General features: G+C 33.8%; 1 protein-coding gene across 1 annotated transcript in view; it reads left to right on the top strand.

Annotated features, from left to right (window-relative positions):
- Positions 1–3090: 3090 nt before the first annotated feature.
- The window catches only part of LOC104517025 (cadherin-18-like), a gene marked incomplete at both ends in the record, with an annotated part of 29902 nt that continues 19198 nt past the window's right edge, over positions 3091–13794 (top strand). The window contains 2 exons of the mRNA XM_010161561.1: positions 3091–3258; positions 10793–10980. Coding sequence (XP_010159863.1) covers positions 3091–3258; positions 10793–10980 — 356 coding nt within the window. The remainder of the gene's footprint in view (positions 3259–10792; positions 10981–13794) is intronic.

The following is a 13794-nucleotide window of genomic DNA, read 5'->3' on the forward strand; positions in this document are numbered from 1 at the left end:
AGTGTGTTCTGGGAGAGTCTTCCATGTGGAAAAACACATCTCACATAATTTTATGATGTAAATCAGTATGACTAAACTCATCATGCCAGAGATCTAAAGCTGTGTGTCCTTCTCAACTCCGTTCCCAGAAACATAAACCTCCACATGTTGTACCTGATTTTTGACATACCAATCAAAATTCTATAAAAATTCTTTAATACCAGAAACAGGCTGGGGTGTCCATATAATGATGTCTTCATCTTGCATTTTTTTTTTTTCTGGTTTCCTTTCTTAGTAAAGATGAATAAATATTGGAAAAAGAGTAGAAAAGCACTCAGTTAACAGAGTCACAGTGCTGCCTAACAGATATGAGGCAAAACTAAGGCTGTGTTTAAAGTTAAAAAGCCTGTGACAGTTTTCTTTTTCAGTTTCTTTCCTCATCAGTTTAGGCAGGGAGATGTCTTCCTTAATACGAACTTTCATTTTTCTTGTGGGATGTATAGGAGCCCCTGTCAAGTATACTGAAGATGCTCATGGTAGTTACATACATCATACTGATGATACAGTTTTAGGATGGATGTATGTATACACAATCAAGAAAAGAGAGAACTAAGTCTTCCCTTATCTCTTGTTCTTCAGCATTGTCTAAGCTTAAAACTGATTTTCTTATTCTAAACTTTGGATACATGTTTTTTGCATTAAAGACTTACTCATTTTCATTTATTCATTTTTTCAGAAAAGAGGAATATAAGAGATATAAGTGGGAGAGATCAAATTATAGTCTTCCAAAAATCCTTACTGTCTACAAACATTGATTCAGTACCATAACTCCTGAAGCAAAAAGGAAAAGTAATTGTCATTCAGAGGAATTTATGTTAGTTTAAATTAGTTTTAAAAATGTGGCAAGTGTGTTTACAAGGATTGTACAGAAAACAGATGTTCCACCAGGTAAAATCTGATCTGTTTCAAACTGAAATGGAAGGCTTTTAAAAAAAATCCTGTATTTCCTCCATGTATATACATAAACATGAAATGTTGCAATAGATTTTATTTCAATGTGAAAAACTGAAGAAATTTATTTGAAAAATGCCAGTGCAGCGCATTGTTAATTTTTGGTACTTTTCTATCTTCCTATTTTTCAGTAGAATGAATTTTCAGAACAGTAGTGTCAGATGTTGTAGACCATTTTGATTTTGCTGAAACTACACATTTAAGTTGTATCAGTCCTGTTTATCCAAATATCTCCATGCCTTTCTGTTATAGTATATAAAAATTGTGCTTAATTTTAGTACATCACAGTGAAATTTGTGAAAAAATATTTGTTTCTAACTGTATCATTAAAGGAAAAAAAACACTGATGAACTAAACCAGAATGCTATACTGGTTTTAGACAACTTGTGCAGAATCTGTGCTACTGATGAAAAGGAACTTAGAGTGCTAAACTGTGTTAAAGTCATTCTGAATCTTTATACATACATTAAAATATTTTTCTTTGTGGATAGTTCCACTTATTTATGTGTGATTTGTTTTTAGGATGGAAATATTGGTACAAGCTACATGAAAATTTCAATATATATGTAATAATGGCTAAATGGTTTTACTGAAGGAATGCAACTAAAGTAATTTTGAGGTACCAGAAAGATGGTGTTTTGGAAATCACTTTTGCATCATCAGCCCTTGAGAATCATGCTGTACAGCAGGTTGTCCAGAAAAGCAAGACTCTTCTGAAGTTGTTTTGTGTTAACGGCTATTATATGTTTAAAATTTGCACAGAAGCAATATCTGATCATGCTATGGTATATTTTCTTACTAGTTATAACAGCCACTCTGTTTAAGGGTCTAAACCCAAGTTATGCTATTTTTTTTTTTTATCTAATATTAATAAATTTATCATCTCACATATTTGTTTATTTCTGTGTAATTCTGTCCACTATATCAATGTCTTTTATGTACTGATGAGTTCAGAAGTGAACCCAGCCCTCCAGATGTGACCTCACCACGAGTTCAGAAGTGAACCCAGTCCTCCAGATGTGACCTCACCAGTGGTGACCAGAAGAGAAGGATCCCTTGACCTGCTGAAAAGCCTTTTCATAATGCAGCCTGGGATGCTATTGGCCTCGTTTGCTGCAAGGGTACATTGCTAGCTCATGTCAAACTTGAGGACCCCTTACATCCTTTTCTGAAAAGCTGCTTCCCAGCTAGTCTCTCCACAGCATGTACTACTTCCCTGGCACAAGACTTCACATTTCCCTTTTTTGAACTCCATGAGGTTTCTGTCAGACTGTGATCAAATAAATTAGCCGGGCATAGTTTACAGGCATCGTAAATGAAAAATAACTGAAGCTGAGCCCAGTGTTGAATGTTCCTTCTTTGTTGTAATCTTAGCTTCTGCATGTGCAACTGACTAAGTATTAAAAAAATTCTTATGGTGATACATAAAAATAAATAGAAATTTAGGATCATTCAATTTTAGTTTTCCTTCTGTACTGTAGTAGGAACAATGATCTTACTAAGTTTACCTTTTGCTTTACAGACAAGTATTAGGTAAGTCATGCTTATGAACATAATTGACATGTATCAAATAAGCAAGTACAGATTTTTTGAGAGTTATCAAATAAAGTTTTGCTTTTGGGTTGTTTTGAGCAGTATGTAATTTTAATTCAGAAAATTTTTCTTCAAAAGGAATTTGTGTCTTCTTCAGTGGGGTAAGAGTTTGCATTCATGAATATTTCTATTAAGTAGCTGTTTAAACAGTTATACGAGGAAACACTGGAGTTTTGTCAATGCATCTTTCAGCTAGGAATGTTATGCAGGTAATATTAATTATTTATTAACATCATATTTGTTTTAATATATAGAATTTTAATTTCTCCATACCCTCAAGCAAGATGATTGTCTAGCAGCATCAAGCATTGTTTTTCTTATTTATTTAATATACATATATATCACAAACAACTAAAGCTAGCTTATTTTGATTGTAGATAACCTTTGCATTTCCAGAAAATCTGCCATGCCCCACCTTTCCTGAAAAGAAAGGTTATGCCCAGCCTTGCGTCTGTCTCAAACAAGCTAATCCTGATCTTTCTTTTGTTTGTTTTGTTTCCATCATAGGAGTCATCAGGACTGCCTTGCACAACATGGACAGGGAAGCCAGAGAGCATTATTCTGTTGTGATTCAAGCCAAAGATATGGCTGGACAGGTCGGAGGGCTGTCAGGGTCAACAACTGTAAATATCACACTCACCGATGTCAACGACAATCCACCCAGGTTTCCTCAGAGTATGTACAATTTCAGTATATAATTGATTTGAAAATTGTGTTGATTTTCAGTGGAGTAAGAAGCTATTAATGAAATCCAGTTAGTATTCAGATTCATGGGGGAAGTTAGTTCAGTAGGTGTTTGACTTCACCAATGTTTTTGAGTTTTTCAGGGATTTTAGAAACACAGCAATGGCATAACAAAAATACTGAAACCTTTGAAGACTGCTTTCAAGTAATCACTGAGAAAGAGTGAAATGGGTGACAAAGGAATATCCTTGTCATATAAGTGTTATTCCCCAGTCCTTTTTTAACGTATATTTCAATAACTGTGTGATTTTTGTCCAAGAAAGGAGTTACGTTGTTACCATGGTAGACAACAACGAAAAGATTGAATACATCATGCCTTTGGCTGCTTCCGTACACATCTATCAATTTTTTTCTTCTGTTTCTCTCTCTATACACATGCAAACTTTTAAGATCCCTTTTTATACTACAGATGGTCTAAACCTAAACTATTTCTCACTGTTGTTGAGCTCTGGTGGATTATGCCTTTCTCCTTGTTAAATGAGTTGTTGCTGATGTCAAACTGAAAGTTCTCACATGCATATATGGAAAGTATGTGCTAGTATACTCTTAGAATATCTTCATATGGCCACTAAGAGAAAGTTCAATTCTGTCCAACCAATTGTGTGGTTTCTATCCAACTCGTGTGCACATTGATCTGACACAGCAGCTGGAGTCTTGTAGGAATTCTGAATTCAGTCAACTATTTATAAGTTTTCTGGAAGGTAATTGCATTGCTAAACTTGCTTTCCTTTGCAGATTGGCTCAAGGCCAATAAAAATAATGTAACTTGGACTCAGACATTGTGTGAGCCCTTGTAGAACATAATGGACTAGTAGGTATAGGTACATCCACCATGAAATTCATTAAGCTGTATGAATGAGAAGATTTATAAACAATAATAGAGATTGAAAAGCTCCAGAGGAACACAAGGCTCCCTGGCAATACATATTATCTAAAATCTGGTCAAGCAGTAAAAGGCTCATTGAAAGTGTTGTAGAAATGAGTATTTGTTCTGTGCTGCACCAATATATAAAAACATAAAGCCTTTGAAACAGCCTTAAATAAAGTATATTTAGCTTTATATTCCACAGAATTATCATTGCATACATCACTCCATTTAATGCTTCCTAACAATAGAAAAGGTGGAAGGTAAGGCATATCCTTGAACAAATATAAAGTCTAAAGTGGTTGAAGTGGAAAAAATGTCTCCTGCAAACTCAGAGACAAATGGATCTTACCAGTTTTCAAGAACTGGCCATTTTTACTTTGAATTGAAGGCATTGGATGTTATACTGACTGGCAGACAGAACTATACCTTGGCACATGTATCTCTTTATCATTGTTCATATTTTTTCAGAAATTAAGAAAATATAAAATGTTAAAGTTATATTCTATGTGTTTTAAGGAATACTAATAATTGCAGAAAGTAACACCGAAAAGTACAAAACATCATTTCACATTTAATGAAACCTCATTATTCAACAAACTAAAGTAAAAAATTTATCATTTACGATTTTTAACAGAAAATATTAATCCTAGAACAAGTCTTTCAGAGTATGAACTTTTGCTTTATCTTTCCTTACACAGGATTCATATACCACAGTTATGACTGTAGCGTTGTTTTACTCCTTTTCAACAAGTATAATTTGAACTCTGCAAAAGAATGGTAGCTATACGGTAGTAATAAAGAATGAAAGCATAGTCAATCTAAAGCCAAGCCATTTTTGCATCATGAACTATTACAATAGTACACGAGTATCACACTAATAGAAATAACTTCATTGTTGATTTTTCTTTTCATTTCTTTTTATGCCATGATTTTCAGTTCAATTTCTCTTCAATTTCCTTATTAGATGGAATGCTAAATAAGACTTACTGAGGCATGTCATATTCAAATTTGAATTCAAGGGAAGTGCTAACCAAAACTTCATATATCAAGTATATACCCCTTGGGACAGGCTGAACCTCAGCTACACTACAGACTCTTTTTGATTAGTTTCCTTTTCTCCATGACTGTGCTTGTGAGTTTTGAATCTGACTCTAACCATATGAGTACTTTCCTTGAGAACATGCTGGGAAACACATCTGGTTGATGCTTTTCTTATTTGTTTTATTTAGAAATATGCTTTGCTGTACATATTTAAAAGATCATATCTTTCTATCAGTGTTCAGTAGAGATTTATATGGGTTAACATAGGCAGGATTTGTCCCCCTTAAGGAAACATTTTAAAAATCTATTTAAAATGTAGAAATAGAGGTTGTAAATATATCTGCTTAAATGAATTCACTGTGGGTTTTTTCTGTACTCTAAATATAGCTGACTTTCTTTCAAAGAAATTACTAACAGAAGAGCTGCAGTTTTCCAAAATACCAAAAAGTCTAGAAGAAAGAATATGAGGCATTACTGTATAATTTTATCTGTCTGATGGTTGCAGTTCTGAAACGCATGGTAATAATAATCTCTGTAGTAGGAAACAACTGAAAAATTCTGCTTGCGAAACACAGTAGTATGTCTCAGGACTAGGCACAGGGTTGTGAATTCAGCACGAGAATAACCTGAAACCTCATATACATTTCGCTTATCAATTACTTCAGTGCGTCTTGTACAGTACTGACTTTTTTTTCTTCATTACCACACATTTCCTTTCTTTAGAGTGTCTAGTTATAAATGAACTATCAATTTAATGTAAGCTGACAGACAGTGCTTTGCATGGGTAGAATTCTGCTTTTCAATAATCACCATCACTCAGTTCTTGTTCTTGTACCATTGATGGAGGATGGCTGAGGCCCCTAATTTCATGGTCATAAATTTATTTCAGTAATTTGATAGAAAATGTTCTATCTACTGATGACACTGTTATCAGCCTTGAGTTACATCAGAATTTTCTGTATACTTTTCTTTCATTAATTCTCTCTGGTCTTGTTCAGGATGAATAGATTCTGCATGTTTTGCTTTTGTTAGGATGAATAGATTCTGATTGCATCAAGATCATCACACTAGACAGATGCTTCCACTGACATGTTTTGTACATCAAATGCTAATGATTACACCCTGGACAGTGTGTAGAAGATCTTTAGGTATTGTGGTTAGCATCTAATTTTACAAGAAAATTATTCATAGATTTTGTTTTTTGATACATGTTACTCAGTTCTTTAGGATAAAGCAGAATTTAAGTACAAGTCGTGGCTTAAAACATTTTTGTAAAACTTGATTGCTGAAGCTTGGTTGTTCCATGGAAGTATATAGACATAATGTGAATTAATGTATATGCGTAATTAGTTTGACATCACTTTTTACAGTATCATTGCGTGAAAAGTACACAGCCGTGTTTAAATAGGAATATTATATGAAGATACTCCAGTTAGTTCTGAAAAAGTAAACTCACATCCCAAAAGTAGACATTACTCTGTTCCGTGATAGTAACGTGTCTACTATCCAGCCTTGTTAATATCATTCATTAGCTAATCAAGTGCAAAGGTTTCTGGTGTTCATTTTCTTTTAGAATTTATACTCCAATATGGTCCTTTCCGTATCTACAGTTCCACATAGTGCATCCAGTTCCTATGATCCCCATACATAACCGTTGTCATCTTCTCCCTCTCCACTGCCATGCACTGTAGTGCTGTCCTGTAACTCTGTGGTGACTAGCCCAGACCCATCTGCCTCCTGATTGACTGCTTGGCTGTTGCCAAAGGAGATGAGCAGCAACAAGATTTCTGTTAGTTTCTGCAACCGGTTCACAATTTAGGATATGATATTCTATAATTGTAGTTTAGATATTACCAACAATTTTTATCACAGATGTCTTCCTGGATATCTGAAATAAATACAGATTATAATCATATTATTTGAGTGTTTTTTGCGAACTGTAAGATTTGTTGAGGATTGTTCTTCCATCTTTGTGTTTAGACAAAGTTTTCTTCATAAAGAGCTCGTTGTGTAAATAGTGGACAGGATGAGACTGGTGTGAATGATCAATCTACTGAATCTACTGATAAAATGAGTATCATATATGCACATGCCAGTGGAAATACCACAACTCATATATTTCTAGATGATAAGGAATACAGCAGCCTGTATTAATTTTTGTCCAAAGCAGGTATTACTTAAAAATTAAATGTAGCTTCTTTTTAATATGGTTGTAAAATTCAGTCAAAATAATGAGATTTAAAGGGTCAACTCTCATGAGAAATTTGAGGGCTGTTCAAAGAGAATTCCTTTTGCTGCACTCTTAATACACATCTGGTTAATACTGAGAGTTTTCTGCAAAACTGAATTCTTGCCCGACATTCTAATCTCAGCTAAATTGAGACATAAAGATGAATCCAGAACATATTAGTATATCATCAGGCAATCTTAAATAACAGAGGAACTTTCATATAAAAAACCATTGAAACAATTACTCATAACCTAGAAGTTTCATTTAATCTGATGTAACTAATATTTCAATATAGAATTTTAATATTATATGGTAACTGCATTAATCAGGTTTTAGTTATTTGCATAAGGAAACAAAGATAGCGAAATTTCCTTCTGTTAAGAATGTTGTTAAGGCTGTGTTTAAGGTTGCTGTAAAAATCTGGCAGTGTATATCATGGGGTGTACACATTTTAGAAGCTGTATTCTTAATTAAAGAAAAGAGCTATTAAATTTGGTTATAGTACATTCCCATAATAATCATGTGGCATAATTCTGGTGCTAGCAAGTATTTTGCTTCTCTCATATTATTAACAGCAGAGAATTTTTTCAAGTAATTGTGTTTATAAAGTGTGTGCTCAGGTTCCAAAGTGAATGACCAGTGAGTACACTGATTTTCTGCCTTTACGGAGAGGCATCACAAGTAAATGTGAAAGCCCGTGGAGTGTTGTTCTTTGTTTAGAAATGCCTAAAAAGTATCACATCAGAAACTTAATGTGTGGCAGGTAACTATAAGCAAGCAAGCTTCCATTTCTGTCAATTTTCAGAACGCAAGTTTCTTCTGACTGTGACAGCCAGGAGCATATGTAAAGGTGAAAAATGCTCATGTTCCCGGTGAAGGTGTGTGACTTGAATGCGTCAGGCCAAGAAACAACAGCTGTTAATCATAGACATAAGATAAATATGGTGCTGTTTTGATTCTCCAGAAGTATTTAAAATCACCTAACAAGTCTGCTGCACAAAGACAATGGGCTGTTCAAAAAGTAGCTAACATCAATAATGTCCTATGGAAATTGACTGCTAAAAGGGACAAGAATCAGTGATCTGAGTGAATTTCTAAGATTTTGCTTATATTGTTTCTTTCTAACATGTTAGAATCAGTCATCAGTCTACGATGTGCTTAAAGAGATGGACTTGTGAGAAAAGAATACGTTATTTAAGAGATGATGAGTACCCAAGAGTGTTAAGATATGAGAAATAAAGCATCTGTGTCTTTGAGTGAATGCTTCCACAGACTGGACAAATATTATGTACATATGCTGCAGCGGTTAAATACTCATTGGGAGACATTTCTGACCTCATGATCTAGGAGTTTTTATTTTTTAACAGTATTCTTTTTAATCCATCCATTTTCTGGAAACATTTCACTTCTACAAACACTGACAGATAATTAATGAGTGATTTCAAATATTTGTTTTGCTTGAGGTTTTAGTATTTCAGAATGTTTGAAGCTGGTATCAGTAGAATGATTTTCTGAGACAGGTGGCTAACACTTGGTGTGTGATTATAAAGCAGAGCATAGTGTCTAGTGGATATATTTGAACTAACTTGACTATTTGTAAGTCTCTAATTAGTTCACCCTATCATATGGATTATAATGCTTCCAGGTCCTGAAGTGGCCTGATTATATAACATATTCCTCAGGGCCCCTAGATAACACATTCTTTATGGCCTCGACCTTTTCCTTTTTGGAATGCATTAGTCAGAGCAAAAGTGTCAAAAGACCACATTTCACATTTATTTTAGCAATAAATAAATTCCAAAATTAATCTCATCCCTTCTCTATAATTTAATGTATGAAATAAAGCAACCAGCAATATGAAAGTGTCAGTAGACATCATCTGTAAGCACGAAGCATTGCAAGAGAATATATTTCAGAGCATTCATTCGAAAATTTTTGAAGATGGCTTTTATACGCATATTAAATAATTGCACCAAAGAATTAACTGTGTGTTTTAGTTCAATCAACTACTAAGCAATTTTCCTATGACATCAATGTTGCTATTTTCTTTTTTGCATGATAAATTATACTTTTTCTGTTGTTCTCCTGGACATTTCTTGTTTCCCTTGAGATTTCACTAATACGTGGTAGCTGAGGTTTTGTTTTCCTAGGGAACCTCTCTATCTTTTGGACTGACAGAGTTTTGTGCACTTGTCCATCCTTCTCACACAACTGTTTATGTATTAGAATTACATGCTAGTATTAAAATAACAACTGAAGATTTTAAATAGGTTTAATAACAACCATGCAAGGAATTAGACAAATTTGCTTGGTATGTGCACACCTTCTACTTACTATGCATTCTCCTTTTCTGTACTGGTAGATTTCATCACCCCTGCTGTGTTACACCACCAGCATTATTGGAGATTTCTTTGAGCTGTCTTTCTGGCCTAGTTTCAGACAGAAATTGAGGTTCATGTAATCACATTGTGTCTGTCTGCCACTTTTTTCTCCTTGTGGCATCTTCCTGTCCCCCATGTAACTTTGTATCTGTTAGGAGATTTAATCTAGAAGGACTCAGACACCTAAAAAAATAAATTAAAAAAAAATCTAATAATTAACCTATGAGGTTATAAGAACACTGAAAGGAGGTCATAGTTGTTATGGATGCTTATTATGGGCACAGTTGTGTAATACTTTCATGTACCCTTTATGTTCATTTTCCTTTAGCAGGGATACCAATTAAATTTCTTTGTAAATTGTTTTCTGCTGCAACAAAAACTTATGAAATGGTAATGGTAAAATATTAAGATTTATTACATTTGTCTGTAGAAAAAAAAATAGGTATTGATTGAATATTGGAAAGTGTTGAAGCGATGTTTCAAAACGGATCAGATTTCAAAAAAATAAATTACATATATAACATACAAAGATTCTGCAGTTCAAAAGTACTCATTTAACTATTCATTTGGTGGCAAGTTGGGTAAGATAAATGTATTTTGGTTACAGAGAAGATAAACTTTTAAAAATAATTGTGTTAAGTAAGCTTCAGAGTTAATTTCTGTGTTATGTCATGAACAGCAAAAGAACCCTGTGAAAACCAAAACCCTGTATTAAGTAATTTGGATTTTGAATAGGGAAAGAAAAAATAAAACACAATTCCTTCCTGAATTCTGTCAGGAATCTAAGTAAGTTTATAGGTTTATTTGTCAGTTTCGCATATGAAATATCCTTCCCTTTACTCAAAGTGTATCAAGCACATAAAGGTTCTCTAATTTCCTTTGGCTAGAGAATGTCCAAGCTATTGTGTTTTGTTGTTTGTTTTGGTTTTTTTTTTTTTTTCTCAGAACATTATCAACTTTATGTTCCTGAATCAGCTGAAGTTGGATCAGCAGTTGGCAAAATCAAAGCAAATGATGCAGACACTGGTTCAAATGCAGACATGAAGTACACAATTATAAATGGTGATGGCTCTGGGGTGTTCTCTATATCTACTGACAAAGAAACAAGGGAAGGAATTCTTTCCCTGAAGAAGGTAAGCAAGAGACTTTGAAAGTTCTCTATGTATGTAATTAATGAATAAGCAGATACCATGATGAAAATATTTTACTGTGTAAAACTATGGAACCATGAACTTCAAAAGAGTAAGTTTCTCCACACTGCTTGCTGAGACACTTTAAATCTTTGGAGGAAGGGCAGGGGTAAAATAAATTCAAGGAAATAAAGTGTTATTTAAAACTTTTATGCTTTTGGGATGTTTGTATCTAATATTTATAAATAGTTTTGCACAATAGGTTTCTTTGAAATAAGAATCATAGAATCACAGAATAGTTTGGGTTGGAAGGGACCTTAAAGACCATCTAGTTCCCCCCCCCCTGCCATGGGCAGGGACGCCTTCCACTAGACCAGGTTGCTCAAAGCCTCATCCAGCCTGGCCTTGAACACTTCCAGGGATGGGATATCCACAGCTTCTCTGGGCAACCTGTTCCAGTGCCTCACCACCCTCTCCATGCAGAATTTCTTCCTGATATCCAACCTAAACCTCCCCACTTTCAATTTAAACCCATTACCCCTTGTCCTGTCACTACAGGCCCTTGTAAAAAGTCCCCCCCAGCTTCCTTGTAGCCCCTTCAGGTACTGGAAGGCTGCAGTAAGGTCTTCCCGGAGCCTTCTCTTCTCCAGGCTGAACAAGCCCAACTCTCTCAGCCTGTCTCCATAGCAGAGGTGCTCCAGCCCTCTAAGCATCTTTGTGGCCTCCTGTGGACTCGCTCCAACCGGTTTATATCCTTCTTGAGTGCAAAAGTAAAATTTGGCTGAAAGTTGTACTGTTGTTCCCAGACTGCATGACTCTTGATATAGAAAGTTTATCTGTGGCAATGAAAATATAATTAATTTTTCATAGAATTATATGGATTCTATGATATTCATATATTTCATAGTTCAAGTCAAAGTTATTCTTTGCCTTTCTTGCCAGCTGGCATCTAAAGAGGCAAGTATTCTGCTCTGTGTAGTATAAATATTGACTTGCTTATGAAGATTCAAAAGGTAACTGGCCAAGCCAACTATCACACAGTTATAATTTATATGAATTTCCTATATTTATCCCAGTGTATTTAAACTATTAATTATAAAGTGTTCTTACCATTTAATTTCATTCTTAAGTGAATTCTGTGCACAATTCTAATTCCATAGATAATTTAATCACCATATTAAATCCTCTGAACTAAATTCATTGTGAATGTTTCCTGAAGTCTCTGGCAATTTATGCTAATATTCTATTCCTAGATTTAAGTTTACTCTTATAATAACCCAGAGAGTTGGGTTAATATGTTTAAGTATTTTTTTAAAATCTTTCCAGCAGAAGGAAATAATTTCCTGGTTTCAGTTTTCACTTGGACTAACAGACATCTATTAGCCATTCTCAGGTGTATTTGTTGTTACTGAGTCTTGTAGGCAATACTTAGATCCATGCAACCTAAATAATAAAAGTGAATTTGTATTCTTGTTTAGTAATATATATTCTGTCCCTGATTACCAGTAGGAGTAATGAAAAACAGAGAAAATATGGGAAAAAGGAATAAATAAAAGCTATTATAAAGAATGATTTTTTTGTGTGAATAGATATATATGTAAGTAAATGTTTTGTAACTGAAGGAAATATTATTTTTATAATCCATAATGATTCAAAAAGGCTTTCTGTCCCTCCCAGTATCTTAAAAATTATTAATTCAGTCTCTTTTATAAAGGTTGTATAATACCCACCTCTTTCAACCACATAAGAGTTAAATTCCATCTTTTTTATACTACTGAAGCTATTTCCTGGTGGCCTTGATGTAGCTAATGCCATAAAATCTTATTTCTTAAATATAAGCAATGTTCTCTCTTTAAAAGTTCACCATGATTATTGTTCATTAAATACAATATTCATTCGTATTGAGGGCATGAAGTAGAAAGGAAGAATTTGCAACAAAATTAAAGAATGCATGCATAAAATGTATAAAATCACATTTCTTACTCATTTTGGCAGACAAAAAAAGCTTCAGATAAATTTTCACTATGTTTTAGAATATGACAAAAGCATATGTTGCCTGTTCTTATAAAAACACATGACAGTGAGTCATCTTCCCTTCAAGATAAGAAGGGGCACATTTGCTTAGGCAATGTCATTTTTCAGTTGAGCAGAAATTCAGCACTTAAAGCTGCATAAACTGGTGTGGAATACCTCCATTCCTTCCTCGAAGAAGTTATATCCCCTTGTAGAGTATAAAAAAGTAATGTCATTTTTTATGTAGGTAAAATCTCATTTAAAATGTCAGCTTTTTCTAGTTCTCTGAATTAATTATTCTTGTATTTCTAGACTAAAAAAAAAAAAGTGTTGATACTGTCTGACTTAATAGCTACACAAAAGAAAGAAAACAAGACTTTATACTGCATTATTCCTTGTGTATTTTCTGTGAGAAATTAATCTTCATATACAACCTAATCAAATCATTGTCAGTATAAACTTCAGTTAATTTTCCAAAAAGACATCATAGTTACAGTTTTCAATCCTAACCAATCCTACCAGCTACTGTGAAGGAAATTAACTCTGTCCTCACTAAAACCAGCACATTCGTAAACTTTTTAAATCTTAGAATATGTATGTTGCAGACTAATACAAATTACTATTTCTCTGCTTATAACAGAAATACAACATAATGAAGAACATTTGAGTTAGAATTTATTAAACTTCTATTTCTTTATGAACTGGTATTAATTTGAGTAGTATACTTAGCTCTTATTTTATATATATATATATAGTAAAAGTTTTATCAGGCTATGCTAAATTTCCATGTCTAAAGTTTTTATT

Source organism: Eurypyga helias, unplaced genomic scaffold, assembly GCF_000690775.1.
Source record: "Eurypyga helias isolate BGI_N326 unplaced genomic scaffold, ASM69077v1 scaffold11821, whole genome shotgun sequence".
Taxonomy (NCBI): Eukaryota; Metazoa; Chordata; class Aves; order Eurypygiformes; family Eurypygidae; genus Eurypyga; species Eurypyga helias.